The sequence below is a fragment of the Microtus oregoni genome, unplaced genomic scaffold (genome assembly GCF_018167655.1).
Source record: "Microtus oregoni isolate MIOR12 unplaced genomic scaffold, Mior012 000034F_ref0000314, whole genome shotgun sequence".
Classification (NCBI taxonomy): domain Eukaryota; kingdom Metazoa; phylum Chordata; class Mammalia; order Rodentia; family Cricetidae; genus Microtus; species Microtus oregoni.
Genome location: NW_024543093.1, coordinates 17,947,582 through 17,972,484, shown reverse-complemented (window position 1 = coordinate 17,972,484; position 24,903 = coordinate 17,947,582). Strand labels below are relative to the sequence as shown.

The 24,903-nt window shown below is 38.2% G+C and overlaps 1 protein-coding gene across 25 annotated transcripts in view; it reads right to left on the bottom strand.

The window, feature by feature from the left end:
* Nrxn1 (neurexin 1) overlaps nucleotides 1-24,903 on the bottom strand; it is a 1,082,053-nt gene that overhangs the window by 674,137 nt on the left and 383,013 nt on the right. For 19 of the 25 annotated variants that reach the window (XM_041630237.1, XM_041630235.1, XM_041630239.1 and 16 more), the window contains 3 exons: nucleotides 11,227-11,528; nucleotides 9,127-9,150; nucleotides 7,927-8,088 (listed from right to left, as the gene is read on the bottom strand). In XM_041630237.1, the coding sequence (XP_041486171.1) occupies nucleotides 7,927-8,088; nucleotides 9,127-9,150; nucleotides 11,227-11,528 (488 nt within the window). The remainder of the gene's footprint in view (nucleotides 1-7,926; nucleotides 8,089-9,126; nucleotides 9,151-11,226; nucleotides 11,529-24,903) is intronic. The other 6 variants (XM_041630240.1, XM_041630249.1, XM_041630251.1 and 3 more) reach the window with 1 other exon arrangement.

Sequence of the window (24,903 nt, the reverse complement as noted above, 5' to 3'; positions counted from 1 at the left end):
ACCAGCACCAACAGAAACACCACTACCACCAACACTAACCACTAATATCACCACCACCAACCAGCACCAACAGAAACACCACTACCACCAACACTAACCACTACTATCACCACCATTTTTCTTCTGTTTCATCAGCATCATCCCAACACGCAGCTGGGCAAAGAAGGCTAAGTCAGATTATGTCATACCTTCTTTTGAACTAATTACTAGTTCCCCTGGGCATTGTCAATCACAACTGCTGCTTTATTTCAAGAGTGACTTGTTTTGCCTCTGTTACAATGCTTGTTTTGTAATCTTGCTCTGCTGGCTCTTCATATAGATTCTTGGCTGAACAGTTGTCTTTATCAATGTTTTTTCAGTCCCCAGCACAGAGCCTGGTACATGGTAGATATAGACTGAAAATAAATTGGTTTCTGCAACATGGCTCAGCCAGTAGATGGTGTTTACCGCTACTACTGAAGACCTGAATTCAAGCCAACAGACTCATAAAATGGAAGGAGAGAACTGACTCCTGTAACTTGTCCTCTGACTACCACAAGAGCTCCGCGTCATGTACACACTAGGCATAATGTGCGTATGTATATAAATTTACTTAAGGAAAGTAAATTTTAAAACAAGTAATTGGATTCACACATGTGAATACCACTCTTTAATTTAAACAGGATGCACTGCTCAGTGGAGGTGGCAATCAGCAATCAGCGGTCAATATTCAGAGTTAGTCACTGTTAATGCCTGCTTTCTGCTGGGCTGAAAAATGTCATATTCTATAAAATATATCAAGTCCTTAGAATTAAAATGTCACTGAGCCCCCTACCAGGCCACGTTATTTAAAATCACTACAATTCATTATGCCAACTGCTGATGCAGTTCCAGGCTATGGGGCTTCTGCCGAAAATGATGGGGGAAAAAAAAAAAATCTGTGGCTCCCTGGAAGGGAGTTGGGGTGTTCAAAAAGCTGCATTCCAGGCAAGAACTCACCAGATGCTTTGTGGACTAAAGGATTGAGGTCCGATTCCTTGGGGACCTGAGCAGATGGGACTCCCTGAGTCCAATCTCAAAGAGGAGGGTCTATGGCAAGATGCCTGGTTTTTGCCCCAGTTCTTTGTTCCCATGGCTACAATGCACAGAAGCTAACTTCATCGAAGTCTAGAGAGCACATCCAAATGCACGTCCTATGCGTTCCTCTTAGTTTGCTTGGCTGCACAGTACAGAGAAGTACGGAGACCTGTATTAGCTCTAGTAAACCCTTAGATGAGGGCGGGCATGCAGCTACCAGAGTAGGAACAAGTTCTACAGCTGTTGCTCACCATTAGGTCTCCCTTCTCAAAATGCCTGCAAATTCAGGCAGTCTTTTGCTTTCTTCCCTATAAAAAGTCAAATGACTATAATTCCATCTAATGTTATGTCATAAAAGTCCTGGAAATGAAAGAAAAGAAGGGTTGCTTTGTATTATGGAAAGAACACAAAACTTCAGCTAAGTGCAAGGAGCCTGTAGTTGGAATCCTTTGGCTTGGGACTCTAACTTTAGCTACTTAGTGACTGGTTTCTGTTAGGCCAGTTATCCAAGACCCTAAATCACCATGTCTTCTTCAGTCTGATAGGGGCAGTGTTAATGTATAACAACTGTCCTGCTCTGAGCGATACCATTGGATACAAGAAGCACCCAAAAACTGAATGTATTTTTATGTTTGATTTCATGTGGTAATGTCATACTATAGAAGAATATCAGAAACTTATTTTTTTCTCTTATAAATTGCTGATTACACTGAATTTTGTTAATTTTAAAAGTAAATTATAGTTTTGTGTGCCCCTTGTGCCATTAGACACATAACCATTAAGAAACTCTTGAGATATTCCAGGTAGTGTCTGAAAGAAACATTTAAGTGCTTGTTACCCGGCTGTCTTCCTGGCTCCTTATTCTTTTTTTTTAATATTTTATTTATTTATTATGTTTACAATATTCTGTCTGTGTGTATGTCTGCAGGCCAGAAGAGGGCACCAGACCCCATTACAGATGGTTGTGAGCCACCATGTGGTTGCTGGGAATTGAACTCAGGACCTTTGGAAGAGCAGGCAATGCTCTTAACCTCTGAGCCATCTCTGCAGCCCCCTGGCTCCTTATTCTTGATCTGTGGCGGTGGAATATCAGATGGTACATAAGAATTTGTAAATTTATTTTATATCCCCATGAACATTTGCTTAAATTCTATAATAAAAATATTAAACGAAAAGTGATATATTCTGTGCTTAAAATTAGGTGGAGAAAACTTGGTTTTAAATCTACAAAATGGTAGAGGCCAATTTAGTTCATTTGTCCAAGCTAAATTGTCCAAGTCAGTAAATCAAGATTCGGTTCTTGGAGAACAGCCCAAGATCACTAGAGAATCATTTATCCCCAGACAGACTGGAACACGAGGGAACTCAAACTGATACACAAACAATGGATTTTGTAAGAAGGCACCTGATCCATGAACTTCCTCATTCCAGCGACACCAGCAAAATGACATCCTGTGAACATCTAGTCTAGCATAGAGATACTTATGGAAGAGAATCTGTATCTATAATAACATCAGACATCAACCAGGCCAGGCACAAGACTGTATTAAGCTTCCTCTATATTTTCCTCTAAGTAATTAAGCTTCCATGCATTAGTAACACTTAACTTAAAATAGTTCATTTAACACAAATTATCCAAATCAATAGAATATTAACATAAATCATACGCTAACAGATTACCCAGAAATATTTGATATGTGTGAGAAACTCCCAGGAGAAAGTAGAGAAGTAAGAAGCAACCCTTTTCTAAAGAGTCAGTGAAACACATGTGAGGGCAGACTAAGTGGATTGTAAAATACTCCCAGACGACGTTCGGAGGATGAGAAGTCCTGAATCAGAGAGGACAACCTATAAGGTGAGACCTGCCCACACCCACATCCTGTGTCTGGCAGACATCCCTGAACATCCCCTTGTCCTCCAAGTTCCTGCCACTGCAATTTCTCCAACAGGTCATAAAAAGAACCTGATTTCCGAATAAGAAAAATATCCTAAAATGCACCATCTGTGATGGAATTTTGCTCTTATATTTATTTAGTGATTTCCATCTCAGTGCAGGAAGTCTACCGGAAGGGGACTTAGATGAGCTGGGCTGACCACAGACAGGAAGAAACCTTCACAATTTTAGGACACCCTCCGTTGTCCAAAGGAAAGAAGAGCTAAGAGGCCTCTGTGTAAAGGAAACCCTTCCCTCTAACTGCAGAGATGGGCTCGGTCCAAGAAAAAGGATGTGGTCTCTGCGCTCCTCAGAAGGGACTCTCCCCCACCACCCTGCTCTAGGGAATCAGCCATTTTCTCTTTTCACAGAGAAGGAAAATTCTTTTTTGTAAGATGGGGTATTTCCTGAAGCTCACCCACCTTCGGTCTTCCTACAGATTTCTAGGGATAAAAATCTCTATGTGTAATTAAAGGCTGAGCTGACCTAATTAGGTTGATGAAATTTTCAGTAGGGATTTAATTCCCTCCAGCATTCACTCCGCTTTCTTTGCTCTCAAACATCTTTCCTCGGGCTCATCCTATGCCGTTTTTAGAGGCAGCATTTTAAATGACCTCGCACAGGCATAGTCTCCAAGGCAGCAACTGATTAGAAAGCCTGCAGCAGTCACGGGTGTCTGAAAACACTTCAGATAAGGCATTCTGGGGTGTTTTATTCACGCACACAATCATTTCCCCCTTCTTTAGTTTCCTTTCCTAACCAGTAAGCCATGCTAAATAATGTCCACTCTGCAGGAGGGAAGCAGGTGTTTTAGAGTGTTTTGTGGACACAAAGAAATTAAGAAATAGAAAAATGCAGGAGCTAAGAACAGACAGAATTAATAGGAGAGGCATTACTCTCACTGCGGGACCCTTTACTATCTAAGTCTTTGTGGTCAACATATCGGAGTAAAACATTTATTGATGAGATTTTCACCAATCTTTGGTAGTTGAAAAGCGGCCTCTAAAGAGCGTGTTAAAACAAAACTACAGGACTTGTTTCCAAGAAAATGCTTTTCCAGTGCTCAAAATAGGTGGGTGGCGCTTGAGGGTCCTCAGAGGCCCCCAAGCATCTTATGGAAATACCGAGATTCCTCTTTCCTCAGCTCCTCACCTTTCCTCCCATTAGTACCTCTTTGTTACTCAAACACACTTCACTAGAAAAAATAAATTTAAATTTATAAAACATTCTGAGAAAATGTATTTTAGCTTTTAAATGATGCTTCCAAAAATGCAAATAATATAAACAAGCATTCTTGTCAAAGAAGAATTTGGGCTGCTTTCACTACAATATGATTTTAAAGTGTATTTCTCAAGGCCTATATCCAGTCTTACAAGAGTGATCTGTGTATAATACTAATCATTGTTGACAATTTTCTTTTGCCTTTCCAAAACCTAAGTCTGGGAAAGCCATTATCTCCAATGACTTTTTTAGTTGTTTGTGACTAGGTTTAACTATTACAAAAGAAATTCTTTTCTCTGCTGGCTGTTCAAGAGATCTTCTCATTTTCAACAGATTAGTGTTTTACACATTGTTATTTTATTTTGAAATTTGGTTGTTGCTCTAATGAAATTAACTTTCTTTTTGTGACCTAGTGGCTAAAAGTGCTTCTCAGTCTCATTTACCATTATAAATGTCACAGAAAAATTAAGATGTCACTAAAGAGAATAAAACTATAGATAGCTTCTATATGTTGAAAGATTTCTTTTTTACTTTAATTTTTAAACAATGAGGGTATAAATTAGTAAATGTAGTAGGCCATCTCTAGTTTTATGATAATTAACATGGATCACGATGAGGCCATCATTATCCAGTCAGATATGTTATGTCTGAAAGCTGGGTGCCGATCCTGCACTGTCCCCCATTGCTCCCTTTGTCTAAAGCTGGGTGCTGATCCTGCACTGTCCCTCATTGCTCCCTTTGTCTAAAGCTGGGTGCTGATTCTGGGCTGTCCCTCATTGCTACCCAGCCTGGCCTCCTCTATATCTGCTTTATTCCTTTCAAAGCACTCAGAGAATGAGTGCAGCTTAATTCTACTCCAAAATGTTCTCTGTGGCTTCAGACTAGGTGCCCTTAGACACTCCTACAGAAGTGACTTCCTAAGGGGTATTATGTACTGGATTGAAAATAAAAAAGCCAATAAATGAAGTTGTAGTTAAGGTATTAGGAATGGAATATGCTATTGGCTAGGAACTTTAAACCAGGGTTTAGGAAAACAAACAAGAGAAGGAATGTTGGCATAATCCTATCTATTCACAAACTCGAGAAAACTGACCTTCCTATAGCAAGGTAATTTCGCTCAAAATCCATGGCACCTTTTCACCCTTTCCTTTCAGAAACAGGAAGAGCAGACTATTATAAAAGATGAGTCAAATGTAGGTGGAAGCTATGAACTAGCAAAATATCCTCCAAAGGAATATTTTCTACATTTATAAACTGGTTGTATCTCTACACCCTTCCAACCTCTAGTGTGCTGGAAGGAAACCAAGTGAAATACATCGCACAAGATTGCAAAATGTCACAGCACTTGCTCCAAGCAAATTCCCCAGGCTACGGAAAGCAGAAAGATGGGTTCACCCCATAAATCGGAAGAGTTTGTATGTAAAATCTGCAGATAGGGAAGAGGGAAAAAAATTCTCTTTTATGTACTTATAGTTAAGGGAGGACGCTTGAAAGACCATATGGATTTATTATTTTTTAATTTTTTTCTTTCTGTCATATTGTTTGTGATTGTTAATATAAAAAGATGAATGCTGAGATTATCAATGTATGAGCATTTAAACAGTAGAGATGTTTTTTTGAAGCACTGCTTAATTTAAAATTACTATTTCAGGTAAAGGGAATTTACTGCAGCTTTACAAGCACAAAAATTTTCTTGCTCACTGGAGAACTGGAGAATGTTATATGTCTCAGAGGAACCCAATACTACACATAGCCTCATTTTTCATAGGATGCCCAAAGATGCTCTTCTGCTAAATTTACATTCTGCCTAGGAGTACTTTGACTTTCTCCAGTTTAACCCAAGGGTCACTTTCTATAGATAAATCATGGCCTATGACTGATAGAATGGTGGAAATAAACACTACACCTTGGTGTGAGTACTTAGGAATGGACAGAAAAGGCTTTCAGGAGTCGACTTGTTAAGTCGAAGTATGCAATGACTCTGTCTCTCCCTGATCTGAGCTACTTTATCTCCTGCCTGTCCAAATCCTAGTGAATCCAGGCTCACACATTTGGCTTCCGTGCTCTCATTGGCCATGGGAACTCACACCCAGGTCAGCGTTTTTTCAGTTCAAATGAGCACGTTGGCCATAGTTCTTGTACATTTCTAGAACTTACTTCTGCTTTTAATGAAATTGAGAGCTCCTATGTGCAATCTTCAACATCAGTGACCTAAGAAACACTTCTAGGAAATGGTGACATGGTGAACTATGGTAATTACCAGGACAGATGACTATGAAATAGAGCTTTGGGTTTTAATACCTAAGTGTTGTGGCTCTTCCTGCAAGGAACTTACCTGGCCTGAGCGTTAATTTCTTTGTTTGAAAAATAAAGATGGTAAATCACTACCTATACTGTGACGGCCACTGGACACCTTTAGGATAGTGTTAAGCACAAAAGACTTGGAAAGCTTAATACTGTTTTTATCATGATAATAACTGCTATTTTGTTAGTTTATTACTGCCTATGGAGTGTAACACAGACCCTAAGACGTATTTTATGTCTTCAGAGAGTAATAATTCACTCTCTGAGAGGCAATTTCCCTCACCCCAATGTATGGATCTATTCTGTCCATGGAAAACTGCATGCACTTGTTATATTGTAGCAATTCTGAACCCCTTTGGGGCTGCTTCTACCTTTATCTCTCTCTTTCTCCTCTCTCTCTCTCTCACACACACACACATATTGGGAAACAGATGCAATACTTTGAAGACAAGCAATGATGACTTAGTAAAAAAAATAGTGACTTTCTCACTGTTGAGTGAAAAATAAATATAAAATAAAATAATCCAATGAAATTTATATGATTACATTTTTGATAGAACACAATAAACAACAGCATTGCTTCTTAGTAGTGATTGCTGTGCCTAAATAACTAGCATGTTCATAATTACCCCACTTTAGGTCTTACGAGTCTGCACTGCCTCATTGCCACCTTGCAACAAGGGGAAAATTTATGCTCCAATATCCAGAAAACAAAACTTGTGATGACTGAATAGATTTTTAAAAAAAAAAATCTATTTTTTTATGCAATATAAAATTGAAATTCAAGGCACTTCTGGTCTTTCCCCACAAACTGCAAGCTTATGAAAATTTACAGCAGACACTGACAGCTGAGAAAGGAGGGTGAAATTGCTCTCCTCAGCTCGGATTTTCCCCAGGTAAATATCACGTCAACTTACCAGATCACAAAGGACACAGCTCTCCCACCTTCGGGATACAGTTAAAATACAGCAACAGAACTGTTTCATTGTGCAGCCTCATTTTGTTCTCTGTGTTGACATTACTATGCATGTTGTTTCCTTTCCTCTCATAGTTCTTTTCTTTCCCTTTAACTCTCCAACAAACCACTACAGTACGCACAATACCCCCAGACAGTTGGCTCTAAACAATTAGCCCTTAGTACAACTTTAGACCGAAATCTCTTTTTGTTGGATGTCCTCTTACAGCATATACAAACCTCTACACGAAAATGCCTACTAACGGAAGCAGAGTTTAATTCCCCAGTGTGGTGTATGAGCTACCCCTTTACCCCATTCTGCATAAACAACATAAGACTGAATTTAAGGTTGTGCCATTCACTCTGGGAACATCAGATCTTCAGTAAAGGAGTTCTCAGTCCAGATCTGCAAAGATGAGATTGTGAGTTAAGAATGGTGCCATGAATCAATATTTACCTCTTTGAGACAGCCCATAAAGTTGTTACTGACTGGTGACCCTGGAAGGTCGGCTGTGCTGGGACTGCCTCCCACATAGAAAAAGTCATCAGACCCCAGCATGGTGTAATCTTCTTGTGTGTAGCCCGTTGTGGTAAGAATCCCATCCACTGATATTGTCACCTAGATAACAAAGCACAGGGAAAGGACACGCTATACTCAGACCTAGATGCTGCAATCCTGGGGTATGCCTGTTTGTGTTTTGTTTATTTTATTTTTTTTGTTTTGCTTTTTGTTTTGTTTTGTTTTGTTTTGCTTTTTTTCTGTTTGTTTTGTTTTCAGTTTTAGCCCTGTGGCGGAACCCATTTTCATGTCTGTTTGAGGTTTATTCTTGGATTCTATTCAGCTAGCCCTGAGAGGTCTAAACTAGTTAGAGAGTTAACTGATCAGTGAACTAGTGCCAGCATCATCCCTGCTGCAACTCAAAAGTTATTGAGCAGACACAAAAATGGTGTTAGTAAAATGCCTCCTAGGTTAGTTTTGCTGGTGTACGTATTAGTAAAGTTTAGTCATCTGTTATTCACTAATCACCACGTGCACCTTGGTAACAGAAAAGGGGCAGGCTACTTGAGCAACGTCACTGTTTGCACTACTGAGCAGCGATTGTTGAGCATGCAAGTGCCTGAGGCATGCTGAGGGAAGACGAGGCGGCAAAACAACCAGTGGAGCAGCACTCGCGATGCGCATGCGGGAGGTACAGAACGTTCAGAAAGGAAAGGAAAGAAGACGGGAAAAACTAAAGGAGAAAGATAACTGCTTAGTGATGACGAAAAGATGAGTGGGTGTGGCATCTCCAACATTCCCAAACCAAGGTTCCATGCCATGCATCATGAATGGTTAGAGACTGGCTGAGCCTGCGGTCACTCGGGCCAGCCACCATTTTCTTATCTCGTGTTAACCACAGCTGGATGCAAAAAACGTTCGAAACGTTAACGATGCCCCTACAGGTGAGTTCGAAAACAGAAGTTGACGGGAACAGGTAAAAAATAAGAAAGTCAACAACAGATGAAAAGAAGGAGGTCAAGGTAAGCAGAAGAGTACCAACCGCAGTTCCTCTTTTGTTAATGATGTCTACAGTTAAAAGAAAGAAAGAAAACACACGGCAAACCCAAAATAAGAAACAATTAGAATGATATCTACCGAACAATGTAGTTTGTTTACCATAGCGTGTCCAATGCCTGAGTGCTTTGTGGAGAAGGGGGGAGAAAGGAAATTAAAAACTGTGAACAGAATAACGATCGTTACTTAAAAAATATGATGGTCTCTACCATGTTAGTACATTTTTTGATTCAGGTAACGGTTAGTAGAATGAAACATTCCATGAATGACATGTTAGTTATTAAGCATGTTAGTAACATAGAAAAAGGGCAAAAAAATTTTACAAGAAAAAAAGCAGACTAACAAATAGGCCTCCAACAGAGGAGATAGTCTTTTCCTGCCCTTGTTCATCTCTTGCCACTAGACAGAAACAGACACAAGGCAGCGTTCCTTTTGTCTTCCTGAGGACAACTGAGAGCCATTGTAAACATCTACAAGGGATTCGTTTAAAGGCCTGAAGCCTATCAGTTCACCATTGTACCCACATAGTCCCCCCCTCCTCCAGACCCACACCCAGCCCCAGCAAATTAGTAGGAATCAGTTGGCATTGCCCTGCTACTCAATTTTACAGCACACAAGGACTCCTCCTCAACTCCAAAACTTCCTTCGGTCATATTGATGGACTTTAGGGTCACAGTATACTGCAATGAAACAGAGCAAAGATCCTGACACACAGAATGAGTAGAATGGACTTGTTCTAATCTGTCCTGCCACGCATGCACCCTAGTTGCACAAACTTCTCTTTTCTTGAAGCTACACATTCTCATCTGGCTTTTTAACCTGAGCAAAGGCAAATCTAGAAAGTGGGCTCATCAAGACGTCCCCACCCCTTCCTTCTGTGCTTGCTTCAAATGAGCCTCTAGTCTCTTGGTGAGTATGTGAGAGATAAAAAATGAAAACAGAAAACCAAAGAGACAGACTTACAGAAAACCCATGGTCTATAGCTACACTGACTGTGGGTAGCCCTCTCCCACAGGGAGCACATGGCTCCTCCTGTGTCCTGGGGTGTCTCAAAGGCCTTGGAGACACTCATGATCTTAAAACTTTGCTTGTCTGCCTCAATTGCATCAAATCTCTACTCCTAGATTATTTTTGCTTCTCTAGCTCAGATAGCTAAAGGCTTTCAGAAGCGGGAAGGAAAAGGTTAGTTAACAGCTCAGAAAAGAGAGGGCCGTTTTAGTAAAGGGAAACCAGAGACACTCGGTCATTCTGCAACTGTTCAGAGAAATAACAAATACATTAAGGATATTAGTTTGAGATTAGCATTTACCATTTAAAAATTAGTTACTGTCAACACTTAAAAAATGATACATGATAATATAAAATTCCAGATAATCAAAACTCATAATGATCAAAATATATGAACAATCTAGTCTGCTTTCTGCATATACTGTATATGTCTCATTAAAAACATACAGTATATATAGACCCATAGATTCAGTAAAGAGTGGGTATTTTCTCATATAAAGACCTCTATAATAATTTATGTAAATATATATGTATAAATATAAAAATATAAATATATATTTTCCAATGGAAGTGGGCACCTAGAGGATGAAGTGACCTTCCATATCATTTGTAGTTTGAGCATCTGTGCTAAAACAAAACATCCTCATAAACAAAAACTTGAGAATATAGGTTATACCCAAGACTTAACTTTTCCCCTCAGGGACAATTTATTTTCACATTTTAGGGTTCAAAAGAGGAGGAAGTAGGAATTGATAAAAATCCCAAGTAATCAAAAAAAAATTTTAACTACAAAAAAGGAACTGTGATTTAATAACCCCAATGTGCATGCTTCCAAATCACTACTATGGAACTACAATTTATATTAAAAAGAAAAAAATCAAATCAAAATGACAATAAAATCACATAGAGAAAAGGCAGGTCACAGGGTTATCCTGGCAGCCCTCTGGAAACTAACCATAGGTTGCTGTATTAAAATAGCATCTGGGCCCCCCCAGAACTTTCTAGATATGCCCCTGCTCAAGTATGGCAGGAAAATTCACCTCAGAAGAAAAAGCTAATCTCTGAGCAACTCCAGGCCCTGTCTCTTGTGGTGAGGTTCTCAAGGCCCCCCGACACACACACAGCTGTAGGTACCACAGGCACAGCTGTAGCGAGAAACAATGGCGGTTACTGTCTTATCCACTGCTTTGTTACCTGACGCAGATTCCTGGTGACTTTCACATCATGCCAGGCATTATCATTAAACTTTCCATTCACGGGCTCCACTAGCGCTTCAAAGGCCCCTGATCCCAAATTAATGACCAGAGAGACAGCTCCATTTTTCAAGGCAAGATTGACGTAATCCGCTGATTTCCCTGTGTGAAGCATCAGTCCATTCCTCTGAAGAGTTTTAAAGGACAGGGTTATTTCATCGCTGCTGCTTTGAATGGGGTTCTGGGACAGGTCGTAGCAGAAGTATTCAGAGCCCTTGAATGTGGCGATGTACTCTTCCTTTCCTAGAGGGAAACAGACAGACAGATGTAAGTCAGCAAGCACTTGACACGGCACTTAATAAATGGCCTTAATCAATGCAAGGGCTGATGAACTCTTCTTAACACACACTCAGGACCACCGCACAGCTGTCAGAGACTCGGGCCGTGCTGTAGGTAGCACTACACTTTTAACCAACCTCTTCAGGTACTGGATCATCAACTACAGTAGCTAAAAGTGGCCTTCTTGAAAATTCAGTTAATTTTTAAGTGTCACCATAAGAGCTCTGATCGGACAAAGCAGCTCTGTGTTATCTTTAGTACATGAACCGTGTACCATAAATGCATATTGGATGGGTCCTGTCTGCTGATAACAATGGATTCCTCTGTCTGCCACATGTGCACCATACCACTGAAGAATTAGTTTTTGGGGAGATATGTATATTCAAAGATCTTTCTCAATGAAGAGCCAAGCATTTTGGTCACTGGAGGACCATACAGATTTTAAAGTAAGGGGAAAAGAAAAAATTTGATCTGGGAAAAGCCAGTCTCCTATAGAGTATTATGCACTCCTGCCCTCATGGAGGAGGTAGTTATAAAAAGCCTGCTGCTGTCAGCTGGATGGTTAGCTGGTCTCACCGAGCAGATGGTAGGGCTGGCTGCTGTGAGCAGGTAAGAGATCCAGAACAACATCATAGAAGCAGCATGCAAATGAAGTCTCTACATTCTGTACATAGCTCCATCTTTAGTATATTTGGAAGGTACAATGTGGATTCCACCACATGCCAGACAGATCAAACAGAAATGTGGCCATTTGGGAAAAGCAGCCTTCTCCCACCAGTAAAGTCAGGCAACCAAAGAAAGCTGTAAGTCAAATGTGCTCGTGGCTTCCCAAGCAATGATGGCAAATGTGATGAGACATACAAACTAAAAACGACCACAGAAAAAACATCCTAAACAAACAAAAATCCCAAACAACAACAAAAGAGGCCTTATGGTTAGAAATCAGCTTATGATAAACTAGAAAGATAATTATGAGTGCTACAAAAGGCAAAATAGAAAATCTATTTTCTTGGTAACACAGCATCTCTATTAGCATGCTGGAATATTCAGGAACCAGCATGAGATTTAGTCTTCCCCTGGCAATAGATTTTTTTCTCTTTGCTCTAATTTTCTGTGTTGTTTAAGTCAGGTCAGGTTGGCCTCCAGCTAACAATCCCCCTTCCTCAGCTTCCTGAGCACTACGATTACAGGTACGTGCCATCAAGCCTACCAAGGCAATGGTTTTTCAGGACCACTATCATTTGCTAGTTTAATTCATGTCATAGAGTTAGAACCCAGTTCAAGGTTTCAGCTCTTCAAAGCCGGATGACTCGACTTTCTTTAAGCAGCTACATATGGATAGACCATGTCTCTAGTCCTGCCAGCAACCTCAATGACAACTGGCCAGCAAGTAGTAAAGTCTAGCATTCGTGGAAAACAGACCAAGTTCTAGTGAGAGTCACAGGAAACAAACTGATTCATAGGAAGAAGTGACCTTAAGGGGAACTGGGCACCCCCTACATGGTAGATCCAGTACCACTCTTTAGTGACACGCAATGAACACAACAGACCGAATTCCTGCGTCAGAATGATTCAGTGGGGATATCTGAGTCCCTGGAGAGTTTACTATGACAACTGTTTCAATACCTAAGCATCAACAAAATGTGTATTTAGATCTCGTTTGACCACTTGGTAGCTGTCATGTCACTGAAGAAAATTAAGCATCTTTTAAATCGGTCAGGGTCTGAGACAGTTAGAGACACTGATCCTTCAGTGATGTGGGTCCATAGGGTAAAGCCAGGAAGAGTGCATGGCAGTGTTGGTAAGGAGCACTGTTTACCCCATTGTCTCCACAATGGAATAAATGTGTCAAATATTTTAAAACCTACAGCACATTTGATTTTGAATAGGAAAATGCTCTCTTCAGCATCAAAACCGGGGAGGGGTGCAGGGAGAGGATTCTCATTATTAACATTCCAATTCAGTACACTGCAATCCAGAGTTAGCACTGTGAGCATTATAAAGATTGCAATTGCGGACAATAATGATGCATTAGCAAATCATGGTTGTGTAATTGGAAAGACCAAAATGATCCATGGAAATGTCTGGTTTAGAAAGGGCACAGGGCTTCGTAGAAGCAGAAGAAAGTTCCTTTAGCTAATTCCAGGGAAGGTATAGATACAGGAAATCTATAGATTCAGGGAAACTGAATTCCCAAAGAGTTTTTAAATTGAAGTAATAAGGTGATTTTCCAAGTTCTGTACGAAAGCAACACAGCCAAAATAACTAAGATATGTCAGAGAAGATGTGACAACTTCAGCTCCACTATATACTGGTACACACAAGAAACATGACAAGTAAGACAAGGGATTGAGACAGATAGGAAGATAAGGATAAAAATAGAAAAGTATCTCTAAATACATATGTAAATAATTTACAGTAAGCTCTGCATTTCAGGTAAAGAGGAATGATAGGACCATTAGCTAATAAATAGTGCTGGGATATTCAGCTATCTACACAAACAAAATGAAACAAATCAATTCTAGCTGTTCTAAGGCTAAAATTAGTATGGGAAAATAATGTAAAATTTTCTTAAGACAGAAAACTGAGACATGAAAGTATATTAAACATCATATAACAGCACTAAAATATCGATTAATCCCAATTAAAATAACAAAATCCACTTATCAATAATACCACAAAAATATAAGAAATTAAATAAAAATCTGAGAAAAATATTTTCAATTCATATCAATGGCAAAGAATTACAGCACAGTTAGCAGGGTGGTGGTGGTGCATGCTTTTAATCCCAGCACTCAGGAGGCAGATGCTGGCAGAGCTCTGTGAGTTTGAAGTCAGTCTGGTCTACAAGAGATAGTTCCAGGACAGACTCCAAAGCTACAGACAAACCCTCTCTCAAAAAAACAAAAATAAATAAATAAATTTATTAAAAAAGATTACAACACAACATCCAGGAAGCTTTCCAACAAATCAATACTAAAAAGACCAATGATGGAGAAAATGAGCAAACAGACAGCTTCCAGAAAACTATATAAATAATATAAATTGATGGTTTCATTAAAATAAGTATGGAGAAATCAATTTATATTCAAATATTTCACAGCCAAAATTAACAATTAAAAATTAAGAAAAAACAAATTTTGATAAAGCTGTTGATAGATTTCTTCTCAGCAATTATTGACAAGAAGGCTGATGAGGTGAAAGCTGACCGGCTATGTCATCTCTAACTGGCACTGTGCTCCCATGGCAGTTTCACAGATGGTGAGCTATACTTTAAGACGTTATCCCTCTAACCTTTTACCGTCACTCTGAATAGATCTCTGGACTGAAGATATTTTAAAGACCTCTTTTAACTCCACTCTTCCGTGCATGTTACTTAAGACTATAAAATCTGTAGGATCCAAATGACTGTCCATTTCATAAGATACACAGTCACAGAAGGCTAGAATCCAACCTCTGGTCTATATACCCAGTCACTCCCTGATGACACCATGCCATTGGTGAAAAGGAGTGTGGAATAGCATTCTGAGATGATGGGAAAACACAGCCATATGTTTGTGAACATAGCAAGAGTTGATTGTTTAAGAATGAAAGAAGCAAATATTCAGATTCTATGAAAGTGCCTAAATAAGGTCCTCAGACTTTCAGAGGCAACTGCATTCCAGAGACCTCACATCAATGGGAGGTAGTAAACAGCAAAGGGAATATATGACTTCAAGTTGATCATCTATATACAGTATGATATAATATAGATAAACACAAAAGTAATAATGTGAAGCAAAACCAACAACAATGAAAGAGCCAGACATGAAGTTTAAAGACTTAAAAAGTAATGTTGTTGATATTATAAATTGGGACAAACTCTACCAAAACTGTCTTTAGTAGAGTTGGTGAGCTTCTGCTCCTAATTGTGGCATTGGCTGTAGAAAAGTTCAGAGTGCAAAAATTCAGTTATGTTTTTATATGTACTGTTTTGCTGCAGGAGCTCCTTCCTCTCCTTCAACCAATAGCCGTTGAGATACCAGCCTACTGGGGCGTGGTCTCTTTCTCTTTAAAAAGCAGTGGCAGCCCTCAGCTCACTCTATTGCTCCAGCAACTAGACTCCTTTCCTGCCTGTCATGTAGGACGGTGTTCTGTAAGTTTTTCCCCTCAAATAGATAATCCTTTGAATCCAAACTGGTGTGGGTTTGTTTCACGCTTTACTGTTTTCAATATTAATTTAAATCATCTGGATGACTAAGCACAAATTAAATTATCTTCATCCAATATGTTCTTCTTGGAGTTGGGATTCATCAGTTAAAAGCACCTGCTGATCTTCCGAAGGACCCGGGTTTGGTTCACAGCTCATATCAGACAGCTTACAACCACTTGTAACTACAGCTTCAGGGATTAGAACACCCCCTTCTCACATCTGAGCGCATTCACACACATATGGCACATAGGAAACATTCAGACACCTAAATAAAAATGAATAAAAACTAAAACTAAAAAATTTTCCTCTTCATTAAAAGAATGATATACAAAAAATGCTGCACATATTAATGATAAAAGTATTCATGAAAATTAAAACAATAGCAATAAAAAGATTTTAGTAGTTACATTTAAAAATACTTTTCAGCGTACGTTAATAACCTAAAAATTGCTGCTCTTGGAAAGCATATAAAATTCAGCAAAGAATACAGTATGCATAAATACAATAATATGAGTTATCTGATAAATGTCAACATGAAGGGAAACCATCACTAATTAGACACATGTTATAGAGCTCCAGAGATTAAAAAAAAAATAAGCTGATTATAAACATGGAGAATTTATCTAAGAGTCCTGCTAATATGCATCCTGTTATTTTAAAGTTGAAAGGAGAGTTGTGATGGAGGAAGGTCATTGGTTAAAAAATAAAAAAAACTGTCTTGGCCCATTTAATTGGTTAGAACATAGGTGGGAGGAGTAAACAGAACAGAACGCTGGGAGGAAGAGGAAGTGAGCTCAGAGATGCCATGCTCCCCTCTCCCTGGCAGACGCTCTCTGAGGCAGACGCACGTGATGAAGCAAGCCGCCAGCTCAGACATGCTGAATCTATCCTGGTAAGACTGGTGCAACACAGTTTATTAGAGATGGGTTGATCGGGATATCAGAATTAGCCAGTAAGGGCTAGAGCTAATGGGCCAAGCAGTGTTTATAAGAATACAGTGTCCGTGTAATTATTTCGGAGTATAAGCTAGCAGGTGGCCGGGGTGCTGGGGATGCAGCCCCTCCGCTCCTATTACTACAGAGTTGTAGGAGGGTGTCATTTGATTCTAAACTTATTCTACTTTTATGCATTAAAAAATAGGTGAAAATAATATTTCCTGAAAGAAAGCTAAGTAGACTATTTAGAATTCTATATGCTCTTGATAGTCTGACTTGACTAAACCTGAGCTCCCATTTGAGCCAACTGACTGAATCTGGCATAGGAATAGTAACTATGACTTCTCAACATCAGGGTAAATTTCCTGGGAGATTCAGCAGATGAATTGAAAATGTGAATAGATGCTAAGAAACTACACTCTTGATAGCTGGCATGAAAGAGGGTGAATGGTGCCTTTCTTCAGCACTGCTCAGTCAGACCTGTTCTCAGACACTTCATACAAAATGGACTATCAGGGTATCTCCTGAAATGCCAAAATGCTTCTAGATTAAATTCCAAAATGTGTTTTAAACTCTCTAAAGGAAGACTTGAGGATGTGATAAAATCTTTATATACCAGGGATCAAATCCTTCAGAAGAATAATATCATCCTAACTAATAAAAATTAGATCGTGATGTGATAAAGATTTCCTTATGATGAGTCGCATGTTGAACATTTCATCTGATAAAAAAACAAAAATAAACAAATTTCTCTTTTAGAAGAACTTTAAACATAATCCATATGTTAAACTGGGTGGTAGGTTCAGCACATAAATCCCTCTCTATCCAAAAATATCAATGATTCAACTTAATCTGAGGTACAAAAGAGGTCAGATGACTTTCCAAGTTCTCAACAAAATTTTCTCAGGCAACATTCTTTCTTATTTCCTGCATGGGGTATAATCTCATTAACATGACCTATTTCCGTAACTTTCAAGATCGCTGAATTTCACAAAAATGTCTAAACAAAACACTGGGCATTGTAAAAGCAAGAATGAGCAAAGTAAGGCCCCTCTGCCCACACTTGCAGAAAGAACTTTCAGATCCTCTCCCTTGTCAAGAATCTGCTCAATATTATAGCTCTGGATGGCTTTGCTTTTCAAATATAATCCCAACTCATATAAATTTTTAAGACTTTTCTATAATCGTGTGAGTGTAGGACTGTATTCATTATAAATCAGAAACTTAAATTTATGATAAGAAAAACCACACACAAATAAAAATCTGAGTAAAAGGCCTGCTTCATTTCTTTTTCCACTTCAGAAATCAAGTACACAAGACTGTCACAGCAAAAGGATCCTTGACTTAACAAAGACAATCACTTGAAATTTATACTATTAAATTAAATACTAAGATTGGTTGTCTCGGACAACAAAATTAAACAGAAACTAGTAAAATTTTGCCTCTTGAAATTCCTGTCCAATTAAGTCCTCTGTTTCCAAGTAATCCAACAGAAAGTGACATCATTTCTCATATGTTCTAACCCTTTAGAAAGTTAAGCCTAAGTCCTTATTATAAGGAAAATGACACTAATTTAAAAAAATAACAGTTCATTTTTAGATTTACTTAGTAAAAGATTGTAAAATATTATATATTTCTTAAAAATAATTGAACATGTATAACTTCTGAGGTGAACCTCTATTATTGTACAGAAATAAGACATACTTTACAAAATATTCAATCACTTTATTTTACCTTAGATAAACCTAAAGCAACTGAGAAATAAACAACCAAATTTCCATGGAACAATGCAAATGAAGATACAAAATCTTTAAAATATACTTGAGATAGTGAACTATGTAAGATCAAGAAGAGTCCAATATTATTTAGATCAATGTTCATTTGTTCATCATGTTGAAAAGAAAAACCAAAATGAAAATTATGGGAGCATTTCTAATTGGGAGACAAGAAGAAGAGAATTCTTGCTGTCTTCACTCCAGCCTCAGATTCTTCTTAGGATCACAATATTATAATAATATATAAACCATTTGTATATAACCAAAAAATGGATTTCAGCTTAACTTGAGCACATTTTTTTACAAAAAAGTAAACAAAAATGGTTCAAGACTCTGGCGCAATACCATTCAGATTCAGTTGGGAATGTGATCTGAATGCTTAAATAATAGCAGGGGCTGGTAGCTAGGCATTGCTCGCCTCTCTCTATTGAGAGATGACATTCATTTTACACAAATTCAGGGGCAATACAAGGAAAGTAATGAACAAGTACCCCGACATTCACAAAGTATTCAGCTCTGCAATGTTTGTGACCATGTCAGACTCAGGCCCCGATTGCCAAGTCTGCCACTTAGAGGCTAGTGTATTTTTACCTGGGGTGAATAAACGGTACCAAATAAACATAGCTTGATAAGTATGGACCTTAAAATAATTTTCTGCAAGAATTTGTGAATTCTCTGGGTTTCAATAGATGGTTACTCAAGAAAGTAGTTAACCGTGAAATACAAATATTCTTAAAACAGATTTATAGGTATTTCTCTAGAAAATGAGGCATACAATTGTCATTTTTGAGGTGGATATAGAAGACACCATTTAAAATAGGAATCCACATTATTGCTTACATGGTCTTGATAATACAGACTAGACTATTTTATCAACTTTCACAGAGTAGCCATTGAATACACCCCACCTTTCTAGAATCAGAGCAACACTGCTTTTAGTTCTAAATCTTCATCATACGAGTTATCCACATACTTGGCCATTTGGTAAACCATTCCAAATTCTATAATTGGTTTTTTTCATTTAGATACAAATAGAGGCATCATGGAAAGTAAACAGAGTATGGAGAACTGAGTATGAATATACGCCAGCACTAGCTGAAGTGAAAATAACCTCTTGGCCTTCATTATTCATAATGTGGCCTGGGGACTGTGTCATTATTATATTTGGAAAAATTCTGAGAACCTGAATGTGTCAGGATGCCTGGCCAGCCCTAATCTGTACTATAAGAGGATTTTTCTGATTGATGCTTATATAAACTGTGAAAATTTTATTGTTAAATAGATTCTTATAGTGCTGCAATGTAAAAAGAAGCCATCATATGGCACTATCATGTTTTTTACAAGGGAATAAACATTCAATTCAATTTCTGTATCTTTTGATCATAGAAAAGAAACCCAGGAAACTGTAATGGCTGTATCTGATCAGTGTATAAATGTGTCAAATATCCACTTAATATGCATCCCAGCAGAGTCCAAGCTTTAAATCACTGAAAATAATGGCTGGTTTCTTATTCTCAATGTGTTTCCTCTTTAGTCAATATTACAATAGAATTACCAGTGGGTTTGGAAACTTGCTACTTCTCTGCTAAAGAAATTTACGGGGTATATTCTGCTGCTACTGTCGAGCAAACCATCGTGGTTTGTGAACAAACTTAAAAGGTTCATGGAGTTGAACATGCAATTTTTTTTTCAGAATATCTTTAGTCATATAGTACTTTGACTAAAAAGTTAACACCACACACACACACACATGCACCACACACACATACACACAACACACACACATGCACAACACACACATACTACACACAACACTCACACATACACCACCACGCACACACACACCACACATACAAATACACACATACCACACACCCACATACACAAACACCACACACACACACCACACCACACACACACACACACACACACAAATACTACACACACACACACACACACACACACATCATGCACTCTAGATGTGGCCAGATTCAGCAAATGCAGATAGGCCCTCATTACCACATTTCCACTGTGATTAAGTGAAGTAGGAACACTTTAACACTTCCATCATCAACCTGCGAAAGCAGAGATGAGAGATGACAGTATCATGTTTGGCACTTAGCATAAAAGTGTTCCGTGGGTAACAGTGACTCAGGTATTTAAACTGACCCCTATGTACTGAGGTACTGATGGGGGAAAATTCCAGGTCAATCCACTTTATGTCTTGTCTCTAACCTACACAAATGCATAGCACTTCTGGCTGCTTGATACTGAGGACCAGAAAGTCCTTGCTAGTCTGTGAAGAGCACAGTCTCACAATGCCTATGACCTCATATTTCTCTTCCCTCCACTTACCCATCTCTTTGTGCTTAGGTAGAAGATGGCGATTGGACAGTGGACCAGGAGTAACTTGAGACAGCTTTATTGTCTTCCAGTAAATGTGAGGGAAATACTGGGTATGTGGGAAGTTCTATTTATAAAGGATCCTTGGATTCTTGTTTTCAGAATTTCTCAACATTTCTATGAAAATAAGTTCCACTTAATATGCTTTGGCACACGTAACATCAACTCTGTTGTTTTGGTAGACAATTACTGTGAGTTATTATTGACCATTATTACTACTATAGTAATCACTTCAATTTAAGACTGCTGAACAATTTTAAAAAACAAATTTTTATCAGAACTTTTATTACCCTGAATATCACTTGGTGCACCATACCAATTTAGAAATATTTCAGTCCATTAAGGTTCAATTCCAAAATGATTAGAAGTATTAAGTAGAAGAAAGGAAGGGGAAAACACAGTGATTTTTCCCTAGTTGTATGTACCTGATTGGTGTGCAGCATTTGGCATTTTTGCTATTTACTTATCTATTTTTCATTTTCTCAAAAAAATTATCAAAGTGAAAATGAGATTTGAACACTGGTTTCTCCTCAGCTCCCCTTCAGCTCTCTGCCTGTGACCACTATACTTAGGTTCACTGGGTCTCGTTTTCCCTACTAACGGTCTACCTCATATGGACTATGTGATCTCTGGTGTTTCTCTGCATTCGAAAACACTATATGACTCCACAGCACTCTTGATTTATTGAGCCACTGTTCTGTCAATTCATCCAATAAACATTTACTGAAGCCCAACCATATGCCAAATGCTATTGCCTTCCTGCTGATAAAATCATATAGCATGCTAGGGGCAAAATGTCTTTCTGATGAATTCATTTAATAGCATCTTCCACAGCAACCTATAACCCCATGGACTTCTGAAGCTAGTTCTTCTCTAGTTGATGAGGATATAAAATTCAGAAAACATGACACAGAAAGGTATTCTTCTCAGCCATAAACTTTCTATTCTAGTCATTTGTCTCCCTCAGCTCAGATAGAATACCTTTAATGAGTTTTTTTGAGATTTCAGAAGAATAAATTTGATGGCTCTTTTATTCCCCCCAATATAAAATACTTCTTCATATAAATGCAATTTTCAGAGAAAATTATGTATTTGAAAAAAGTAATATTACTTGCTTTAAGTTTATATTCAATAAAATTATACAAGTGTCAGTTGACCTATTTTCCTGAAGATAGGTCTCTTAGTGTGAAATGAGGAGCTCTCAGTTCTGACCTGTATGTTTGGAAGCATGAACAATGAGAATGAAAAATTGAGTATGAGTTGGTTTCAGTACAATGGAAGCAATCATTCTGTCAGAAAAGTCAGAAAAATGAGGATACATCTGAAGAACATGACATAAGTGTCTTCACTAGTCACATGTGAGAGTTCCAGTGTCTTTAATATTTCAGCTGCCATGTTTAGAATGATCATGGAGTCTGAATGCCTTATTTCTTATTCCAGGATCTCCATGTCATTTGGGAACTTTTTTCTCAGTTCTTCCAATGATGCATTCTTCTGTCTCAATCTTCTCCAGATTCTTACTTAAAGATAAAGGCAATGAAGCTATTATTGTGATTTTTGAGGTGTCTTCCAGAATAAAAGGTGTTATTAAACCATCACATCTAGGAAATAAATAAACTGTGGTAAACGTAAGTTCCCCAAAGAAGAATTTGTGGTGCCCTCTGGGATTGATTGTATCAGTCACATTGCCCAGCTCTAGTGCCTTTTAAGTTGTCAGTTCCCCAAAAGGACAAATGTGAGTGTATCAATTTTTTATATGTTTACTATGGGATCAGTCTTCTGTGATTTAAATTGGAGGAAAGGACAAATTATAAAGCACACACAGCACTCACTGTGGAAGATATCCTGCTCATTCATTAGCATCTGGCATTGTCAACAAATTGATTTTGTGATTTGATACTGGAAAGAACACACTGGTTGATTATCTGATGCCAAATGATCAGCTCTAAAACTATAAACGCAAGTAACATTATACAGACTCATATGGTTCTATTAAAGAATATAGATGTATGTGTACATACATACACATTTATATATATTCATTAAATAACAATGAAAAACAAGGTCTTAAATTTGAAAGGGATCAATGAGAGTATATGGGAGGGTCTAGGGGGACAAAATGGGAGGGAGAAATGTTGTAATAAGCTCAACAATACAAGAATGAAAAGAGACACCCTCCCTGGGATGTAAACAGAATTGCCATCACTTTTTAAGTTCTATCTGTAAAATAATTTTACATCTCAGGATCCAATGAAATGGACATCAGCTGATTTGAGCTAATTTTTGGGGTACTAGAAAACTTATTAGAAATCTCATCATATTGTGGAACTGTCAACATTATCACTAGAAGAGGAAGGACCATACACATGAGATAACGTGCTCAGGTGTCCATAGATGGACACTGAAGCTTGGGATTCTAGGCCAGCTGCTCTTGAAGGAAGAAGTTTTTAAGACTAATTCAGAACCAGGCCTAAAGAAGCCTGTTTGCTACAGCACACCTGCTTTCTCTGGTTTTGTAATATTAAGGTACAGCTCCCGATGTTTAACTGTTAACATTTTCTTTTATGGTGAATTCTACTGCTGGTTTAGCTTTGTGAAGAGGAAAGAAACCCCACCCACAAAGAAACTGACACACACAGTCCTTTTAATAAGAACTAGATGGTCAAAGCAGTGAAAAGATTAATTTACAAACTTGCAAAGTTGGGTGTCAGTCTGGAAAAACAGGAATCAACAGAACTCCTTTTTACCTCTTCCACAATGGCTTGCTGGAGGATCAACAGGTAAAAATCCCATGGGGCATCTAGAATAGCTTTTTCTCTTAGCTACTCGTACTTGTTTCTTTCCCAACAAGCAGCTAGAGTGTGTTTATTTCTGCATTAAACCCTGTTTATTTAAAAGCTTATCAGACACATAGTGTAACATGTCTACATGTCATTATGCAAGCTTGGCAATTAAGAGTTTTCTACTCTAAACTTGTAGTTTGGATAGAAGGACAGATAGACTAAGAGCCATTGGCATGGGTCAAGTATGTATGCTCATCTGCAGCTGGACTTCAAGGAACCATTATCATTCAATTTACCATCTATTTATTTTTACTTTTACTTTGTACAGCTTTAAATTCAATGTAGTTTTGTTTTCTTCCTTTGGGCTTTCTTTATTTCTTTTTATAACTTCTGTACACAAATGCTTACCTTCCATGGAAAGACCTTACTTCTGAACAATGAACTCAAAATGCTCAAAAAACAGAAGACTAGAAACAACACAATTATAGAAGAGAGTACATTGTGCATTTATGTTTGGAAGTAATTTGATTGGCTAGATTACATTCTGCCTGACTGAACAATACCACCTCTTGAATTAGTGACCACAATTCATAATTATATTCATTTATATATCACAGAGCAAGGATAGGGTACACTGCATATTCACCAGCACAAATGCTTCTGTGCTGCATTTGCTGTTATTAAATCAAATACAATGTTGAAAGAAGTTAATTTTGTTAAGAAATAATAATGATTAATAATAGCAATAATAATATATGCCTTGGCACTATGAGAAAGAATGTGTGAAATAATCTCTAACCCATTTTTTTAATTTATTTATTTTTTATTAAAAATTTCCGCCTCCTTCCCACCTCCCTTTTCCCTCCCCCAGTCCCCACGCCCCACTCCCCTCCCCCTCCCTCTCCAGTCTAAAGAGCAGTCAGGGTTCCCAGCCCTGTGGGCAGTCCAAGGTCCTCCCCCCTCCATCCAGATCTAGGAAGGTGAGCATCCAAACAGGCTAGGCTCCCACAAAACCAGTATAAGCCATTCTTGATACAAGTTTTCACCTCTGTCTCTTATACAATATACCTTCCCTACCAACAAATTATGAAACTTAAAATGCATAGCTCCTCTAATTAAAGAGTTTGCAATCTATGTTTTCTGCATGCTCAGGACCCACAGACAATACATGGCCCTTTTACTTATATTGCCTTCTTCTGTTTTTATAAAGGTAGAAATTATTCTAAATTGACTTCCTGATCCACCAATGGC